The sequence below is a fragment of the Amblyomma mixtum genome, chromosome 2 (assembly GCF_055824585.1).
Source record: "Amblyomma mixtum isolate Tamu chromosome 2, ASM5582458v1, whole genome shotgun sequence".
Classification (NCBI taxonomy): domain Eukaryota; kingdom Metazoa; phylum Arthropoda; class Arachnida; order Ixodida; family Ixodidae; genus Amblyomma; species Amblyomma mixtum.
Genome location: NC_143013.1, coordinates 122,425,680 through 122,444,632, shown reverse-complemented (window position 1 = coordinate 122,444,632; position 18,953 = coordinate 122,425,680). Strand labels below are relative to the sequence as shown.

Below are 18,953 nucleotides of genomic sequence, written 5' to 3'. Positions count from 1 at the left end.
CGAAATGCACTTTGCTACTCACTTAACTGCGAGTTCTGTAATTTACATGCTCATAATTACTAATATACACCATAGTACATGTCTCTAAAGCACCCTTCTAAGTCAACAAACCATCGAGCTGGCATGGCGGAGTGGTTAGCGTGCTCGTCTCGCACTCTGGAGACACTGGTTCGATTCCCCAACTCGACCAATTTCCTACTCGGTTTTCAGCAGGGTCGTCGGTAACGGCGGGGTATTCAAGGGGACGAAGGAACGAGATACTCTCCCGAGCCGCGTTATGAGCGGACTGGTTCTCGTCGTGAGTTTGTAGCAATTTATTGCCGACCAGAACGTTTTACACGTGCAGTAGAGCGCCATATATAGCGAGCAGTTCCCTTTCCTTTATGCACTCATCGGGTGCTCCAATAGTACGGCAGCCGCTGAAATTGAGATTCTCACGGCTGCGCCATGCCGTTGATATGGCGCCGTCTTTCAGGGATGCATCCACATATATGTCCTCCTCATCTTGTTCTCTGTCAGCGGCCGTGTCCTCGTCGGTTGGAAAAGCAACCGACGAGGAGCGCCGCCCGTTTAGAGCACAGCTCAGCCCGAACGGCATTGCGGCCGAACCCAGTTTATCATTAATTACCTAAGATCCAGGTAAGTGCCCATGTCTACTTCTCAAGGAGTGTAGACCATAATAAGCGACTTTGTGAGCGATGCATGTTTTAGAATAGGCAAAACGGTTAGCGTCAATAAATTTTCAAGCACCCACGTTCGGAATCTATGTAATAATAAAAAGAGCAGCTCGCGCACTTCACAGTGAGCTAAACGGAGCACTCAAAATCTCACCAAGAATAATACGCACCCTTTGCGCGAAGTCTGCTTGCCTGAAATATTTCAGATGGTACAACGGGTACTTCTGCCGTAGTTCCTGGACTAGCTGGTTGTGCTCGCCGGAGGTTTCGAGTTCCGCGAAAATGTCTCGAAAATACATGGAGTGCCCGCGCTTACGGCGCAGGCGGTGTACCAATAGCATGAAAGCAAGCTTTTGTAGCGCGGAATACTTCCATGCCATGTTTCGTTCGACAGGCGCGAGAACTGACGCGGCCGTACAGAAAACAGTGCTAACGGGACTTCGCAGACGGCTATTCAAGCGGTGCGCGAATTGGTGATCGATTTGCGCATTCTCCGAAGTGAGCGGTTGGCAGCGCTCGGCGACCGGGCACGCGCCTTTACAAATACACCCGTCAACGTTACTGACGGTAAGCCGCGTATATATAGTGGCCCGAAACGTTACAGCTTTCGCTCTCTAACGAGGCTCAACAGTTCTTGAACCACGCCTAATCTTTTCTTTTTTCTTGCTTTGTTTCATTTGACGCGACTGCGGCTCATACATTGCCCCAGCAGCACAAGCAGATGAGCATATGACTATTTCTGTACAGTATAAGAATGTCAGTTTCTTTTCTAAGACCAGTTTTTCCATCCTCCTCACTGTCCGCGTGCCTATTTAGCGCCAATCGAGGTTACTGCGATATCGACTCAGTGCAGCTGGAGCATACCGTGGTATGCTTTCAGCTGCGTCCCCGCCATCGACCTCTTTTTGTTCTCATCTTTTCAGTTGTTACCTTGCAATTATGCCTTTAAAGGCCTACTTGACCGAAAGTTTACTTCGGCTAATTTTGCGCTCGATATAGTGTGCATGTTGTGAACAATATATGTATTTAATATTAGGGCTGTGAAGCGTCTAGAATTTTAGTTAGAGGCGTTCAAAAACCTCTGTAGCAGACGACGCAGTCCCCTAGCGGTGAGCTGGACAACTAACAAACCTGACCGGAAATGACGCACCATTGAGACACCGGCATCGCCGGCTCGCCAGTTTCAGGCGTTCTGAAGTGAGTGAGCGCCCCTTGTAAGCCCTACTTCTGGCGCGTTTCTGGCTGTTTTCACCGCGAAACTCGATGGCCTCCGAGAAAAATAACTGCTGGCATCATGTCGACGAAGTGCGTGGCCGCGGAAAGGAATACGAGGAATGCGGAAAACAAAATGTGTACCTCTCGGCCACTGCCCTTCACCCCCGATCTCGAAAGCTGGTGTCAGCTGTCTGGAGTTCAGGTTTTAACGTGAATTCGCCTCTCTTCAAAAAAGATGATGGTGGGTGACTGACGCTTCTGCCTCGCGCTAACCCCTTTTGTGTGTTGGGCTTTGTCAATAGACCTTTCCCGGTCTCCATCATGCATCAGAGCACGCACGTGTTTCTGGCCCGATCGGCAAAGCATGCCACGAACCAAGAGGGCTATAATTGGGAGAAGAAATGCTGCGAGGCGTCTCTAATCGGGAGAATAAAGAAGACGGGAGACCACTCGTGACAAGCTAGCTTAGCCGGTTCAGAAGCTAAAGTGGACGGCTTTGCTCATCGAGCAACGCCCTTTTGACGTCACGTTGTTTACGCCAGGCAGAAGTCTGAGGAGAGGTCTGCTTCTTCTGAAAAGGAATCTACATATGCACGCGTTTATTGCAGGTAGAGCTCTGCCGAGTGCGCAGTATGCCGTCGTGCGCCCAGTGTATCTGCTGCCTCAAAGATTTGCAGGCCGGGCTGAGAATCCTGGAACGCCACACGAGCGTTACTGAAAACGTCGAATTTCTTACTGCCTCACGCCGTTCATACTTGAGGTCGATTAGAGGAAGCTTCAGCATTACCATCCGAGGCACGTCTCGACCTCAGAGACCTGAACGCTTGTTATTTGAATGCTAATATTTTTAAACGAAGACAACCCGTAATTTTGATCGTATGTTCTCAGTCGATACAGATACACTGCATACCTACCGGCAATCTGCGTGGTAGGCATATACGGTCGACTGGGGTCCGGCAACCATGTCGTTCTGTCCAGTTGTGTGGTTAGAAAAGATTGGAAAATTGTTTCCGTCTCTGCAGTACACGGCCTTTGAGTGATTCTAGGTAAATACAGTAATGAACGCAGCGCATAAGTCTTTGTTCATATGAACCGGCATGTACTCGTATTTGAAACGCGCAGTGGCTTGCCTGACCGAGACGCGCAAAGATGAAACAGCCCACTAACGGCACTACATTGATGCCACGGTCCTCGAAGAGAAAATATATTCATTTTGCAACACAAATTTTGCTTCCGGAATATTCTTTCGCTTAACACAGCGCTTAATTCTCTTGAGCTCCCTTTTTAGACATCAAGCTGTTTTAATTGATTTACCTCGCGCTCATAGCACCTGTTCGAAATTCCTATGCACAGGAAAATGAAAAGGAAAACGAGAAAGCAGGTAATTTTTTTTGTATCAAGACAACAACCATATTGCACGCACAGCAGAGCGCACATGGGCTGTTGGCACGCGCGTGCCCGCTCAAAAAAGCCGACTTGACAATACAAGCACTTCTACTTGGCCTCCATTTGAATATGTTTCCTTCCTCCGCTATGTCCGAACTTTGCACAAGCTGTAATCGAATACTGCCAGGCAAAAAACGCTCACTAGCATTGCGGCGCGGAGGTTGAGCGAGGAGTTTTCTAGTCTTCTACAGCAAATAAAACAAGTTTAAAACTTTTTCTAGGGCGTTTCATCCGCTTTAAGATGTGTCTTCTCCCATATAACCAGTATTTATTGCTCAAAATGCTGGACGTGCTACCGGTACCAGCGCTCGCACGAGCCGCAACGAGCAGACGCTCCGAACCTGTCCGGACTCCAGTCTCAAACATGCGTCACTTTCGGCGGGCGGCAATGGCGCCCGTTTTTCCAGTTTCGGTATTGAAAACTCCGATTTTTGCGTCCCGTTGGCACCGTAACTGCTCGAAACTGGAGAGTAATGTTTTGTGGGTAGCATAATACGCGGGTGTACTATGAAAAAACAACCTTTTTACGGTTTGAAAAATTTCGGTCAAGTAGGCCTTTAATGCATCGTGAATTCTATTTTCACCAGTCGCCGCTTGCACTGAAGCGCAACGCTCCGTCACAACGCTCACAACGCACACCGAGTCCGCCAGCTGTAATTCTACCTCGTCATTATGATACCTTGTCATTATGCCTTTAATGTACCGTGAATTTTGTCTCCGCCCGTATATCCTCATATCACACAGCGAGTTCGCCAGGTGCAATTCTCCTACTCTCTGTAATTGTTTTTTTATTAGGTTGTTCTCTTCGAGAACACAAACGCTGTGTAAAGCACGGCAGCTGCTTTTAGTTGACGATCGCCACTAGAACGCAAGGTCGCAGATTTGCGAGAGGTAAGTGGAGGTTTCTGCAAGCCAAGAGTTGAACTAAACAAAAGAATATCCTGTGTCGCAAGCAGAGTATTGGTCTATGTCATATTTGATATTGTCACGTAGCAGTTGGTACAGGTAGCGCCGCGTCCAGACGGCAGAGGAACGCCAACACCGAGATGATGCCAGCGCACACCGAGACGGCCAGGATGGAACGTCGAGCTTCGTCTTCTTCAGCAGCGAACCGCGTGGCGCACGAGCTGCGTGCCGAACAGCCGCCGAGCGGCTATTGTTGTAGACGCGGCATTACCCTCCCTCTCGGAAAGAGCATCGGCCCGATGCTTTAACAAGAAAATAGGGAGAAAGAAACAAAAAAAAACAGAGTAACGCACAGCACGTAGTCACTGAATGTCTCGCGAAAAATAGGGCTTCATCCGCACTACATGAACAATCTCTGGTCTCTGCTGACGGCGAGTAGTCCGGGAAGCCCCGTCAGGGAGGACTTCATAGGTTACGTCGCTTAGCTGACGGAGAACTCGGTAGGGGCCGAAATACTGCTTGAGCAGTTTTTCGGAAAGGCCACGGCGTCGAATGGGGGTCCATACCCACACTTTGTCGTCCGGGGCGAACGTCATCAGTCTGTGGCGGCGGTTGTAACGTCGGGCGTCACGGTCTTGTTGGTTCAGGATGCGCACTCTTGCAAGTTGTCGAGCTTCTTCTGCGCGAAGCGTGAACTCCTCGGCGCCAACGTCGGGGTCGCGGCCATCATGGGGCAGCATTGCTTCCAACATTGTCGACACTTCGCGGCCGTACAACAGACAGAAGGGCGTCCTCCGCGTGGTTTCCTGTTGAGCCGTGTTATACGCGAAAGTAATATATGGCAGGATATTGTCCCAAGATCGATGCTCAACGTCAACATACATGGACAGCATGTCGACGAGAGTTTTGTTGAGGCGCTCGGTCAGGCCATTCGTCTGGGGATGGTAGGCGGTTGTCTTCCTGTGAGTAGTGCCACTCAGCCGCATGAGGGATTCCAAGAGTTTGGCAGTGAAAGCGGTGCCTCTATCCGTGATAATTAGTGCTGGAGCGCCATGACGGAGGACGATGCGTTCCACGAAAAATTTCGCAGCCTCGGCTGCTGTGCCGCGCTGGAGGGCCTTGGATTCAGCGTAGCGCGTAAGGTAATCAGTAGCGACGATAATCCACCGGTTTCCCGAAGATGAAGTTGGAAAAGGGCCGAGAAGGTCCATGCCAACTTGCTCAAACGGGAGTCTGGGCACTTGAACGGCATGTAAAAGTCCAGCTGGCTTGACAGGGGGTGTTTTTCGTCGTTGACAATTACGGCACGTGCGCACATAGTGTCGTACAGTCGCCGCAAGCTTAGGCCAGTAATAGCTCTTTTTGATCCGAGCCAGAGTGCGGGCGTAGCCGAGGTGACCTGCGGTGGGCTCGTCGTGACACGCCTGCAAGATTTCTTCACGGAGATTCGCTGGAACGACGAGGAGGTAGTCGCTTCCGGTTGGAGAAAAGTTGGCTTTGTACAGCACGTTGTTGCGCAGACAAAAGGAGGACTGGGTTCTTGCGAAGGGCTGGGGAACCTCCTCGGTACGTGCTTCCAGGAAGTCGATGAGAGGTTTCAGCGCCGGGTCCTCACGTTGCTGACCGGAAATAGTCGCTGCGTCTACGGCTGCGATGAGAGGAAAGTCCGGTTCGTCGTCGTCGCGCGCAGCCTCGACTGGATATCTGGACAAGCAGTCGGCATCGTTGTGCTGGCGCCCTGATTTATAGACGATGGACATGTCAAACTCCTGAAGGCGTAAGCTCCAACGCGCAAGGCGGCCAGAGGGATCCCGTAAGTTCGTCAACCAGCAGAGAGAGTGGTGGTCGGTTACAACTTGAAAATGTCGGCCGTACAGGTAAGGTCGAAATTTTGTCACAGCCCATACCACGGCAAGGCATTCTTTTTCGGTCGTGGAATAATTAGATTCGGCACGAGACAGAGTGCGGCTGGCGTATGCTATTACGCGCTCAGCGCCGTCCTGCCACTGGACGAGTACAGCACCGAGACCCACGTTGCTGGCATCTGTGTGGACGAGAGTCTCCGCACGAGAATCGAAATGACCAAGGACAGGCGTGGTTTGTAACCGTCGCCGTAATTCATCAAATGCCTGCTGCTGCTGTTCTGTCCACGTGAATGGGACGTCCTCTCTTGTAAGATGCGTCAACGGTGCAGCAAGTCGGGAAAAGTTGGCAATGAACCGCCGGTAATACGCGCAAAGGCCCAAAAAACGCCGGACCGTTTTCTTGTCCGAAGGAGTGGGAAAGTTGGCGACGGCAGCTGTTTTAGCAGGATCCGGCCGGACTCCACGATGGCTGACGACATGGCCCAGGAAAAGGAGCTCCTCATAACCAAAGTGGCATTTCTCGGGCTTCAACGTCAGGCCGGCAGATCGTATAGCCTGTAGCACGGTCAAGAGGCGCTGGAGGTGTTCTTCGAACGTTGGCGAAAATACAACAACGTCGTCCAGGTATACCAAGCACGTCTGCCATTTCAGGCCCGACAAAACAGCGTCCATCATTCTCTGAAATGTGGCTGGAGCTGAACACAAACCGAAAGGAAGGACCTTGAACTCATAAAGGCCATCCGGCGTCACGAACGCTGTCTTCTCGCGATCCCGCTCGTCAACTTCGACCTGCCAGTAACCACTTTTTAAGTCCAGCGAAGAAAAGTAGCGCGCGTGCCGCAGCCGGTCAAGAGAGTGGTCAATGCGTGGCAAAAGGTAGACGTCTTTCTTGGTAACCTGGTTAAGCTTCCGGTAGTCAACGCAAAATCGCAGACTACCATCCTTCTTCTTAACCAAAACCACAGGCGAAGCCCACGGGCTCCTCGACGGCTGAATAACACCATCCTGCAGCATCTCTTTGACTTGTTCAGCTATGGCTTCACGCTCCCGCAGTGAGACACGGTATGGGTTTTGCCGAATTGGTCGGGTACTGCAGTCCGTAATGATGCGGTGCTTAGCGAGAGGCGTCTGTTTGACTGCCGACGTAGACGAGAAACAGTCTTGGAACTGATGCAGTAGGCCGACTAGGCTCTCCCTATCGGCTGGGGGTAAGCCTGGGTTCACGTCGAGGATCAGCTGAGGTGTGCAAGAATTGGACGTTTCGCTCTGGAGGGCAAGGCAGTCGTTAATTTCGGCGATGCCCTCGAAGTATGCGACCGCAGTGCCCTTGGCGATGTGTTGCCGTTCGGTCCCGAAATTCGTTAGAAGGACATCTGCCAGGCCGTTCCGTAGCGTGACGATACCTCTGGCGACGCAGACCCCATGAGAGAGTACAAGCGCAGTGTTCTGTTCTGCTACGCCGTCAGCACTGCACAGGTCGTCACAAATGACGATAACGAGGGCACAGGATCGCGGAGGGACGGTCACATCGGCGTCGATTATGCGCAGGGCCACTCTGCGTGGTTCGGTGTCGGCTGGAATCGTTCCAGCGGTCGAAAATGTTACCAGACGATCAGGAAGGTTTATGATGGCACCATGCTCACGCAAGAAGTCCATTCCGAGGATCAGGTCTTTGCAGCAGTGCGGCAGAACAACAAAAGTGCCAACAAAAGCAGAATTGGCAATGGTGACTCGAGCAGTGCATCTTCCGACAGGCGTCATGAGGTGACCCCCAGCAGTACGAATTTGAGGTCCATCCCAGGCTGTCTTTACCTTGCTGAGGCGATCCGCGAGGTGCTTGCTTATGATCGAAAAGTCCGCGCCTGTATCGACTAAAGCAGTCACTGGGTGCCCGTCAACGTGAATGCGGAGGTCGGCGCTAACTGCATCGGTGTCAGGGAAACTCGGGTTCACAGAATCGTGCTGCGGCGGCATCGGGATCTCGGCATCGCGCTCCGGCGGCGTTCGGGGGTCTTCGTTATATCCGCTGTCAGCAACCTTCCCCCCTGAGGTCGCCGCTTTCAGTTTCCCCGGCGCGGGCTTGGAGACCGGCCCCGCAGTCCATCTGAGAAAGCCTGGCGGCTGGGCGATGTGACGCGTGCGGGAGACGGAGATCGGGGTCGGCGGTTAGATGTGGTGTCATGGGCAGCAAGGTACTCCTCTATTTCGTGGGGTCGCTCACCGAAACGGGGACAAGGAGCGTCACGTGGGAAACCCCGGAGGCCGATTTCACGGTATGGGCAACGGCGATACAGGTGGCCGGCTTCCCCGCAATGGTAACAGAGCGGCTGCTGATCAGAAGTGCGCCAAACAGCCGCCTTCCGGGCCGGTGGACGCATGGCAGGTCCTCGCTGAGGCCGCTGGTAGAATGACGGTGGCGGAGCGGTTGGCGGCGGCGGGTGGTACGGCAAGCGTTGCACAGGTGGCAACTCGGAACGGAGAGCCGCGGCGTAGCTCATGGGGCGTGGCTCCGGCATGACTGGAGGAGGCGGTGAAAATGCTTGACGAATCTCGTCGCGCACAACCTCGGTAAGAGCCGCAGCCGTCGGGTCAGACGAGGCAAGGGTCAGTTTCTGCAGCTCTTCACGGACCACAGCGCGTATGAGCTCGCGCAGCGACGCATTGTCGCTGGACACGCTCAAAGAAGCCGCACTGGCGCTTGGCTCACCGCACAAGGAGTCATTTCGGCGGCAGCGTTGATGCAAGGCCCGCTCAATGGCGGTCGCCTCTTTGATGAAGTCGGCTACCGTCTGCGGGGGATTCCGGACCAAACCAGCGAAGAGTTGGTCCTTCACACCTTGCATCAGGTGGCGGAGCTTCGCGGATTCCGCCATATCTGGGTCAGCGCGCCGACAAAGACGGGTCACGTCCTCGGCGAACATGGCAACGGTCTCATTAGGCTTTTGGACGCGAGCGTCCAGGAGGCGCCGCGCACGATCCCGGCGGTCCGTGCTAGCAAAGGTGTCCCGGACCTGCTGGCGGAAGGTATCCCAGCTTTGGAGATCGGCCTCCCTGTTCTCGAACCAAATCTTGGCTCCGTCTTCGAGGGCGAAATACACGTTCCGCAGCTTCTGCGCAGGGCTCCATTGGTTGAAATCGGCAACCCGCTCAAACTGGTCAAGCCAGTCTTCAACGTCTTCGAAAGTGACGCCATGGAAGCTGGCTGGCACGCGGGGTTGCTGGAGCGTCAAGTGTGAAGCGCTAGCCTGAGCCATGGTGGTATGCTCACCAGGTCGATGAGTGCGTGCCTCTTTTGGGAGGAGACCAAACTCTGGGACCAGTCCCAGGAGGCGGCGGCTGCTGCGGTGAACGGGAGTGCAGACAAGGGGTAGCTGGTCGGGACTCGATGAGCGGCTGTCTGAAGAGGTGTTGGACATGGGACGTCGAGCCCGCACCTCCACCAGTGTCACGTAGCAGTTGGTACAGGTAGCGCCGCGTCCAGACGGCAGAGGAACGCCAACACCGAGATGATGCCAGCGCACACCGAGACGGCCAGGATGGAACGTCGAGCTTCGTCTTCTTCAGCAGCGAACCGCGTGGCGCACGAGCTGCGTGCCGAACAGCCGCCGAGCGGCTATTGTTGTAGACGCGGCAATATCAACTGAAATATTTATCTAATATACACTTACAAATGTTTTCCGGAAATTATGCATGTCCACGATGCACTCAAGTCCGGATGTGTGGAACTCTGATATTTCGAATCGTCCCCTAGATCGAACAGATTATCCCCTTGAAAATTCGGTTGAAATGCAGAAGGAAAATGAACAGTATATCGTACTCGAATTTCCCCGGCCATTAAATATAGCTAACTGAGCGCCGCGCCGCTTCAAGTGGCGCTTCTCCCTAACGGCGCCCTTCTATCACTTTTATCTCACAAGGATGGGTAGGTTACAGGGCCTTCAACAATGCTGCAGCGCTACCACTGTGAAAGCACGTTACGAGGTGAACATGGGGTGTACTTGCATATGCATCAAAACTAAATGAAATGAATACTGGCATAATACGGACACACGTATCCAAGCAGCTCTATAAGGCGATGTTAAGTGGGCTACGTCCATGTGCAGTGCATTTCATGCTTAAACCTGCGCCCGGCGGCTAGATCTTCATCACTATCACCACTACCATCAGCCTAACTACGTATGCTGCAGGGTAAAGGTCCCTCCTTGATCCCTCCAATTAACTTTGTCCAGCGCCAGCTGTGGCCAGCTTATCCCCGCAGACGACCTAATCGAATCCCCCCAATGCTACGCTTTTCTTCTCATGGCATCCATTCCGTTGCACTCGAAGACCATCGGTCTTCTTGCTTTCACATAACATACCGTGCCTAAGCCCCTTTCTTCTTCTTAATTTCTACCAGGACGTCATTAACCCGCGTTTGTCCCTGACTCACTCTGCCCTCTTCCAGTGCCTTAACGTTACACGTAGCATTTCCTTTCCATACCCCGCTTCGCTGCCCATAGCCAATTTCCGGCCGTTTTTATAGCCTCCAACTCCCTACTTTATAGGCGAGTATCAGTAACATACACCATACAGGTGTGTTTAACACCGCCTGTCGAGATAGACTGGCAGAGTGAGGTAAGTGGAAATATTGGGCTAGTTTCTACGTGTTCATTTTGCTCACAGCGCAAAAAAGACGGCACGAAAGAGGAAAGTAAAGACGGACGAGGGCTGCACCCCATTCTTATTTAGCAAAGGCTGACAACAACAACGACAGCTAGTTGTTACACCCTCGTGGTCCGGGTATGCCGTCATCGCCTGCCCTAAACATATGTATAATCTAACAACTTTCAATACTTCGATGGCTGTCGAAAATTGTTGTACCCTTCTGAGACCCCTCTGAGACTCAATAATCATGCTCTTAAATTCCTCCCTGCAGTTACTCAGCAAGCCAACCTTTGTACCCATCTGTACCCAACGTTATTTGAATATCTCTTGTAAACGCACTCTCAACAGTACTTGAGAGATTGTGTTTTCCTGCCTATACCCTGCCTCTTTAGAATTATCTCACATCCTTTATGGAGGACTAAGTTGGATGTACACACTCCACAGGTATATTCCAGTACCTTTGCATATACCATCTCTGAACACTTATTCCGCAAGGCCTACATAGCTGCTGATGTTCTGACTGAGTAGTTGATCTCTCGTAATGATTGAAGGCTATACAGCGACATCGATCTTCGACGTAAGCAAGATGCTGTGCCGCTACTCTCCACGATTGAGGGTAGCAGCTCCTGTTAAGGCCCGTAGGAATGAATGTAAGCAATAATTTTCAAAGCAATTTTCTGGTTTCCCGATGCGCACATTCACTGCAGATCTCATTTAAAGGAGCGCTTGTGATGTGCCGTGATGCCGTCCAACTTTACGCGAGGATTTTAGCGAGCAGTCCTTGAAATAAAGCAGTTCTTTCCCTAGCCTTGCACACATAACCCGCTACAAGCGAGGCCTGACGCGGTGGGTTCAAATAGAACACAGGTCGGAGGCCGTAGCGGAGGAGATCGGTCAGTAAAGGACCAAGATTGGCAAATTGCTTCACATTAATCAAACGGCCTGAGAGCAAAGAAACAACTACAGACTTCAGCATAAAATCGCAGGACAGCACTAAAAGGATTAGCGACAAGCTATAAGTGTTCTGGAGCTAAGCTAGAAGCCCTCAGTCCGCGGCGTGCGTATTATCAGGAGTCATGTAATAAAAGAGCTCACTTCGAACTCAGTCTTAACCTAGAAGATTGGTCTCTTGACTTCTAGCTCCTCCACTGCTTCCCCAGGCCTGCTTTTCCACGCTTAAGTACATCAATTGAAACACAAATGTCCTCATTCTGAAAACAAATAGAACGGTTTCTATTTGTAGAACCTTTACATTGCAGATGAGGACCGAAACAAAATTCATTTGAAGGTAAATGCCCAGCTGGCAACCAGTATCTTAACCGTTTATAAACACTCACGAAGTCCCAATGATATTATGCCGTCGCCTAAATCGGTATCAAAATTGTCGCGCAACCAGCCAAGGCATATGAAATCCTTTGTAGAGTACCCTTTCATTTTTTTTTGCTCCAGTGTTTTACGGGAGCTCCCTTAAAAGCCAATTTTGAAATCCCTGTATCCTGTCACCAAGTGTGAAGCTTGTGCACTTTTTTCTCTTGCTCATTTTTTCTGATTCTCAGCCCACCTTGATAACACTTTTTGTTCGTCTACATGATCATCTGCAGACGAATGAAAAAAGTATGCGCGAACAGGAAAGCGCCAATGTAGATAATAAAAGCATTGCATGCATCAAAATTAATTTTGGGCGGACGCTGTTCACATTGCAATGAAATGTCTCGCACTATAAAACTCGCTGTAGATGGGTGATCCCTTTAACGAAGTTTTACTCAGCACCAGAATGTCGCTTCTGCGCTACGCCACCGTGGCGCGTCCTAGCACTCTTAATTCAACATCGCTCACGGTCAAGCCTCGCCGTGTTCCACGAAGCATGTTATTAATTTAAGGCGTAAATCGGGCAAAGTAACAAGTATTATACTTTCCACTCCATCGCCTTGTGAAGCGCCTTATTATGCGAAAAATTTAAAAACAAATGGCATCTATTCGTTAAATTTCACAGGAAATCAGGCGCCTCGTGAAATGGGGGACTATATTATACCGATCTCTATTAGAGCCCCAAAATCATAAGTGGATGTAAAGTTTCAATTATCTCGTGTCTTTAGTTTCCAAATTGTGCGAAACTAACCCCATCTATGGATGTTATACCCAATTAAGTACATCTGCCCCCTCCTGACCTTCATCAAAGAACTCTTAATTTTAGGCCCCACGAAAGACCCATTTTGCAGGCAATACGAAGAGTGGTATTCCCTTATGGCAGAATATTAGCCCTGCATGGAAATAGTCAGCCACGAGAGAAAAGGCAGACATAGCAGACGACGTTTACAAACCTCCTAATGTTACACACTGTACGGGCGAGCAGAAAAACCTTAGAGCATTATACGGAAGACACTGCGTTGCCTCTTCTCGTCTCCAGAATGCCACAGCAGATGGAATCGACTTTGCCCGAGCACCACAAAGCGGAGCTGTTCGAGGAGCGCTCCGACCGGTACTCGGCTGCCAGCGCGGCCATACTGGACGCATTCCACAATGCATTCAAGATCTGCGATGACCAGGAGCAGCAGCAGTTCATCGACGTCGGATGCGGACCAGGAAATTTTACGTTCAAGTATGGAGCGATGCGCATGCTGCATATGGGGAACGTTGTACGCAAACTGGGAGAAGCAGTGAATAAAGACATCTAAAAGTGGGTCGCGAAACACGCGGATAATCAGCACTGGCATATAAAAACTAGTTATCTACAAGCCGCGAGAGCAACGATTAAGAACACTGGCTTGTGGTGATGTCATTAAGAAGCTGCGCATAGGCATTATGAGCTTACATCGGAGATATGTCAAGCCATGTGCCAGCCTGTGTCGAAATAAACCCGTTATCCGGACATCTGGTGTTTCGATCTCCCCGAAAGTACGCTCGGCTACCTTGAGGTGAAATAACGAAGCTCTTAGTTTTTGAATACGAACATTTATGAAGCGTGGTTCTCGGAAGTTTCAAGATACAAGACATACAGCAGAAAACAAGACTGCGGTAGAGTGAAGCCGCTTAGTATATATCAATAAGCGCGTTTTTTCAGCCTATTATGATGAGCATACGTTCTCTTTTCATGTGGATAACTTTCATTATGCACTTTGCTAATACCGATTTTTCCCTGTACCCGCCGCAAATGGTCCCGAGCAGCTCAGGCATTCGGCAGTACATTGGAAAAGGCTGGCATCACTCTCGCCCTTTGTGGGATCGCTATTTGTCAATACATATCCAATACTGGGGAGCCAATAACATGTGCTGCCGGGATACATTGTCTTGCAAATGGGAAATTCGCTGAAGGCTCCATAAATTGATCGTGTCCTATTTGTGAGCGTAAACGTCTTGCCGGCGAGACGCTACGTTCATTGTACGTCAGTTGTATTTTGGTGTTTTCCGATACGCAAAGGTTCTAGGACGAAAGTGTTTGAAAGGACTTTGAAGCTTGTCAGCTTAACGCAAAATAATGAGAGCTTCTATTAATTCTAAGAAAACTTATATTGCTAAATTTCAAAAATACGTCGCACACAATTGCGCCGATTGCGGACTTACTTCATAACAAACGCAACGTTGACATCTGAGTGCCTTCCACGACGGCGGGTGTCGCGCCTTCAGTAGGTGGAATCGCAGTCCTGCACGCAATCGCTGGTAACTCCATTTTCACGGTGTAGTGTTTGTAAGAACGCAATGCGTGACGTCGTTAGAAACACTACAACACGTAAGTTTGCGAATTTTTTGTGTTTTTCACTGCGACAAAAGCGCTCCACACACCTCTCCCTTGAATTATTCACTAAAGAACCCGTGTGAGCGCTCGCCCCGAGTTATGAGCATCCATTCAGCTAGCCCCGGTGCCCTTCTTCTCGCAGGTACTTGCTGCCTCGTGTCCCTCCTTGTCGACGACTTGTGGCGGCTGACAATTCCGAAAACATGCTCAAGCACGCCGCCGAGAAGTTTCCCCACCCAAAGGTCGAGTACCTGCCACTGGACATCGTGGGAGATGTAGATGGGTTCGTGCGTGAGCAGGGCCAGTTCCAAAGGGTGTACTCGTTCTTCATGCTGCAATGGGTGAGGGACCAGCGCCTGGCCATGCAGAACTTCGAAAAACTGATGGCGCCCGGGGGAGAGTTTTTCATGGTGCTACTAACGACTTCCCACTTCTATGACCTTCACAAGGATATGATGGAGCACCCGCAGTGGGGCAAGTATCGCGAGGTAAGTTGCTCGAGTGCTCTGAAAGAAGGTCATTACTTAAGCAGGTACTGCGCAGATCTCCTTCAAGTTTTTGTTTCCGCTGATGTTTCTTCGGGAAGGCAGTACCTGTTTTTATTGCTGAAAATGTTGGACTTAAACTTGGAACATTTCGTTTGTAGCAGAAAAATTTCCACTTGTGCCAAGATAGCGACCCTAAAATAGCAATACTAAAACACTAATATACCAACTTCCTCCAAAACCATTCCCCGGTAATACTGCATTTTAGCAATTTGCCCTTTCTCGCAAACTTTTTTTTCTAAAATAAGTTGGCAAGGGAAAAGGCAATTTTCACGAGTTTAAAGAGAATCACTTAATCACTTAAGAGAACATTTGGTCACATGTTAATGGCTGAGATCTTTCGGTCGCCGATCTATATGACATTTCGCCTTCAAGTTTTTTTTTTTTTCCGGTTCCCGAACATAATGTCTCTACTAAGACGACAGATCGACTAATTTGGCAAAAAAATACGGTAGTTTGAGAATATCAAGCTCACGCTAGCCAAGTTTCAAAGCTCACGTGCGAGAGAAAAGTTAATTCCAGACATTAACTTGATTACTTTCCTTTTGTTAAAAGGTCCATTCTGATCGAGTAACATTAGAAGCTGGAACCGTATGCATCTTTTTCCTTTGAACGGTTAGCCATCGGCAGCGGTAGTGGCCAACTTTTCTTGGAGGTCACTCCTGCTTGAAATACACCGTGAACCACCCGAAAGAAAGCACAAACAGCCGCAACGATTAGTATTTGCCAAATTTCTTCAGATTGTCTTCAACGCACGAGAAAAAGCATGGATTTCCCAAGCTGCTGCAGAGAAAAGTGCCCTGAATAATTATTTTTGGGTCGACACGAGATAATGTGTTGTTCCGAGGTTGAAGCTTTTGCTAGGTATGGAATGGAGCTACTGGGGATCCTTAAGCTCTCATCAGAATAACTCTGAGAAGCATTTTATGCCTGAGGGTAAGAGTACCCTTAATGCAAAGTTACACGAAGTATGCCCTAAGGCTTCTAAGTTTCTTGCTGGCACTGCTGAAAATGTTTTTCCTTCCACACAGCACTCTCATATCTGGAATGTTATTGCTGTGAATGTCAGAAGAAATAAAATTTCCAACCACAAGAAATGACGACTTATTAAAGCACAGTACACCCGTAATAAAAGCAAACATCAAACTGCTTCTAAAAGATACCAGTCGAGAAACGAGTTCACGAAATATTGCCGCCAATTTTTTCAGACATGTGCAACGAACCCATGAGGGGAAACCAAACTTATTGTTTGGCTAATTCAAATGAAAACGTGAAAATATCATTTTCCCCTGCAGGCATAAATTATCTGCGAGTAGTTTTCACGGAACCTTCATGGTGATTGTTTTTACTTTTTCTTTCTGTTCATTTCACGCGATTTTTATCCTCACGTGTTTCTATTGCGCAGGTTCTGAAGAAATTCTTGCCTACAATAAGTGGCATCAGAGACGTAGAATGTTTGAGGAAATACGCAAGGGACTTCATCAAATTTACCGATCTCATTCCACTGGCCTGCGAGGTTTTCTCTTACCCTCCTGCAAAGCTCACCAAAGACGAAATGATTCGTGAGTATCTTGCGTCTAGAGAACTATAAAAATGGCTTATATAAATTCAGGAGGACAGGAACGCTTGGCGAGATATCCTCGTATTATGTTCGCAAGTATTGCGGCATTAAAAAGAGGCCCAAGAGACATTCGTATCCAACTTTCCCAATTTGCTAAATAGCTCTCGGAAACAAATTTTCGCAAGAAATAGCTACCCTATAACAGCCGAGTGGTGGAAACGCAAGCATTTGATTTATATAAGAAGTGTTTACATCACGCTAGACGACTATTTTTAGTGTTAGCAAAACTAAATACAAAATTGGCAGTGGTTTAGCTCGGCTATGCCAGGACATACGTAGTTAAAGCTAAAGTGAGCGTAACGATGAGGCAAGCGGTGTGACGTCATACCAAACGGCGGCGAGGCGGCTCCGTGGCGAGGCGCGCGGTGTGACGTCATGCCAGATGGCACAGCGAGCCTGCGGCGTCCGCCAGCTGCTGCGGTTGCTAGGCAACGGCTCAAGGTCGGTTTCTGTGCCTCCTCGGAGCACCGCCACAGCGAAATCGCAAGTTCGTGGCCAATGTAGCTTTCGCTACAAAAACTGCCTTCAACGGCAGACAAATGCTACAGCTGCTAAAGGGAAACGCCCGTCGAGCATTTTTCTCCTGCATGGCTGCCTTACGGGTTGTTTTGAAAGATGCACCGGTTTTAGTCAGATGTCAAACGCATTCTCTCAGCGCCGCACAAAAACACACTAAAAAAAGGCATTATTAAGCTTCGAATGCTCTTCATCTCACTATCGGGCTGTAGGAGGCGTTTTAAATATGTCAAATATATCTTTCTTTTAATTTTCGCTCCCACATCTTTCATCGGTGAGTTCTTTTTTGCATGAAGTGGCAATATTCTCCATGCCTACAATGAAGACAAATCAAAAAGCAGTTCGCTTCTTAACTTTAATATTTTACCGCAGAGAACGGCGTCTTAGCTATGCTAGCAGGCGATTTATTGTTGGCTTCAAATTCAACTGGCACACAGTCCCTCTTCTAATGAGAGGATAAAAGCGTGATGGAGTAAAGAATACGTCGGCGGTCATAAAATTCGCCATTTGGCTCAAGAGAAGTGGCTTCATTAGGCTGGTAACTTTCATGAGCAGGAGGGAAGTAACCTCCCCAGACCGGATGATTTCGATTGGCTCGAGAGAAGTGACGTCAGCAAAACAGACAATTTGGGCTCGATTGAGGGGAGTCACATCAGTGGAGCGGTTAATTGTCATTGGCTGGAGAAAAGTGGCGTCATCAGAACAGAAGTGGCATCTTCTAGGGTGAACGCATCTGCAGCTTCTAATTCTATCGGACTGCCAACGCATACCATTAGCAGGTGTCCTTGTAAATTTTTGTACTTAATCTGTAGCAGAAAGTTATTGCTAACTCACCGCCTCTTTTCTGCGACGGCTTACTGCGCGTGCTACCGGAACATTTTGCGCAATATTCAGACTCACGCTGGGGCAGCAATTACATTATCTGAACCCCAGTCATTGCGCGCTTTCAGTACCCTGTGCACGACGCCAAGCAACACTGTTCAGGGTTACCATGTGACCGCTTTGATTCGTTTCGGTAAAAAAATACCTCTATCAGATAGCGTCACATGTGACACGGATGTTTTATCGCAATTCAGTTGGACTCATATTACTTTTACCTTTTTTCAGAGAATTTTCTGTCGTTCAACGCCGTCTACCCTTTGCTCAACGATGAGGAAAAACAAGAACTTCGGAAGTTTGTAATTCAGTTCACAGAGAAGCTTTGCGTCGAATGCAATGAAAGAAAGGCCATGGACCGGAAGGTGGTGGTTATCCACGCACAGAAGCCACTCCACTAGAATGAGTGCATTCTGGTTTTTACGTTATCGATGGTATTTACATCAGTAATGCCAGGTTACTTTTTCCAATAAAAACATCACTTTCTCAAGCTGTTGTACACTCGAGTGGTACCATCGTCCATCTAACGGGAAAAAGAAAGTTGCCCTCTCAGAATTGTCTTTTCGTTATTCTTGCAGCAAAAAGTAATTAGACACGACCATAGAATTACGCTCTTTAAGAACCCTCATAAAGCGACAACGTCAGAAAAATGAAAAAATTTAAGCATTTTTTTTATGTAAAATTTTTATTCAACTTTGCAATTTCGGAATCACTATTTAATGCATGGCAATGTTCAACATTCGAGCAAGGAAACAGCAGTTCGAAATTGGTAGCGAGGTGCTGGAAGTAGTAAGAGAATATGTCTATTTAAGGGCAGGTAGTGACCGCTGATCCGGATCATGAGAGGGAAATGACTATAAGAATAAGAATGGAGTGAAGCGCACATGCAGGTTCTCTCCGATCAAGAAT

The 18,953-nt window shown here is 49.1% G+C and overlaps 1 protein-coding gene across 1 annotated transcript; it reads left to right on the top strand.

Moving 5' to 3' along the window:
• The first annotated feature begins 13,161 nt into the window (after positions 1–13,161).
• LOC149360750 (4-vinylphenol methyltransferase 2-like) lies at positions 13,162–18,445 on the top strand. The gene is made up of 4 exons (XM_089569386.1): positions 13,162–13,352; positions 14,629–14,974; positions 16,437–16,593; positions 18,276–18,445. The coding sequence occupies exons 1-4, from the start codon at positions 13,162–13,164 to the stop codon at positions 18,443–18,445; spliced, it is 864 nt and encodes a 287-aa protein (XP_089425512.1).
• Positions 18,446–18,953: the final 508 nt, after the last annotated feature.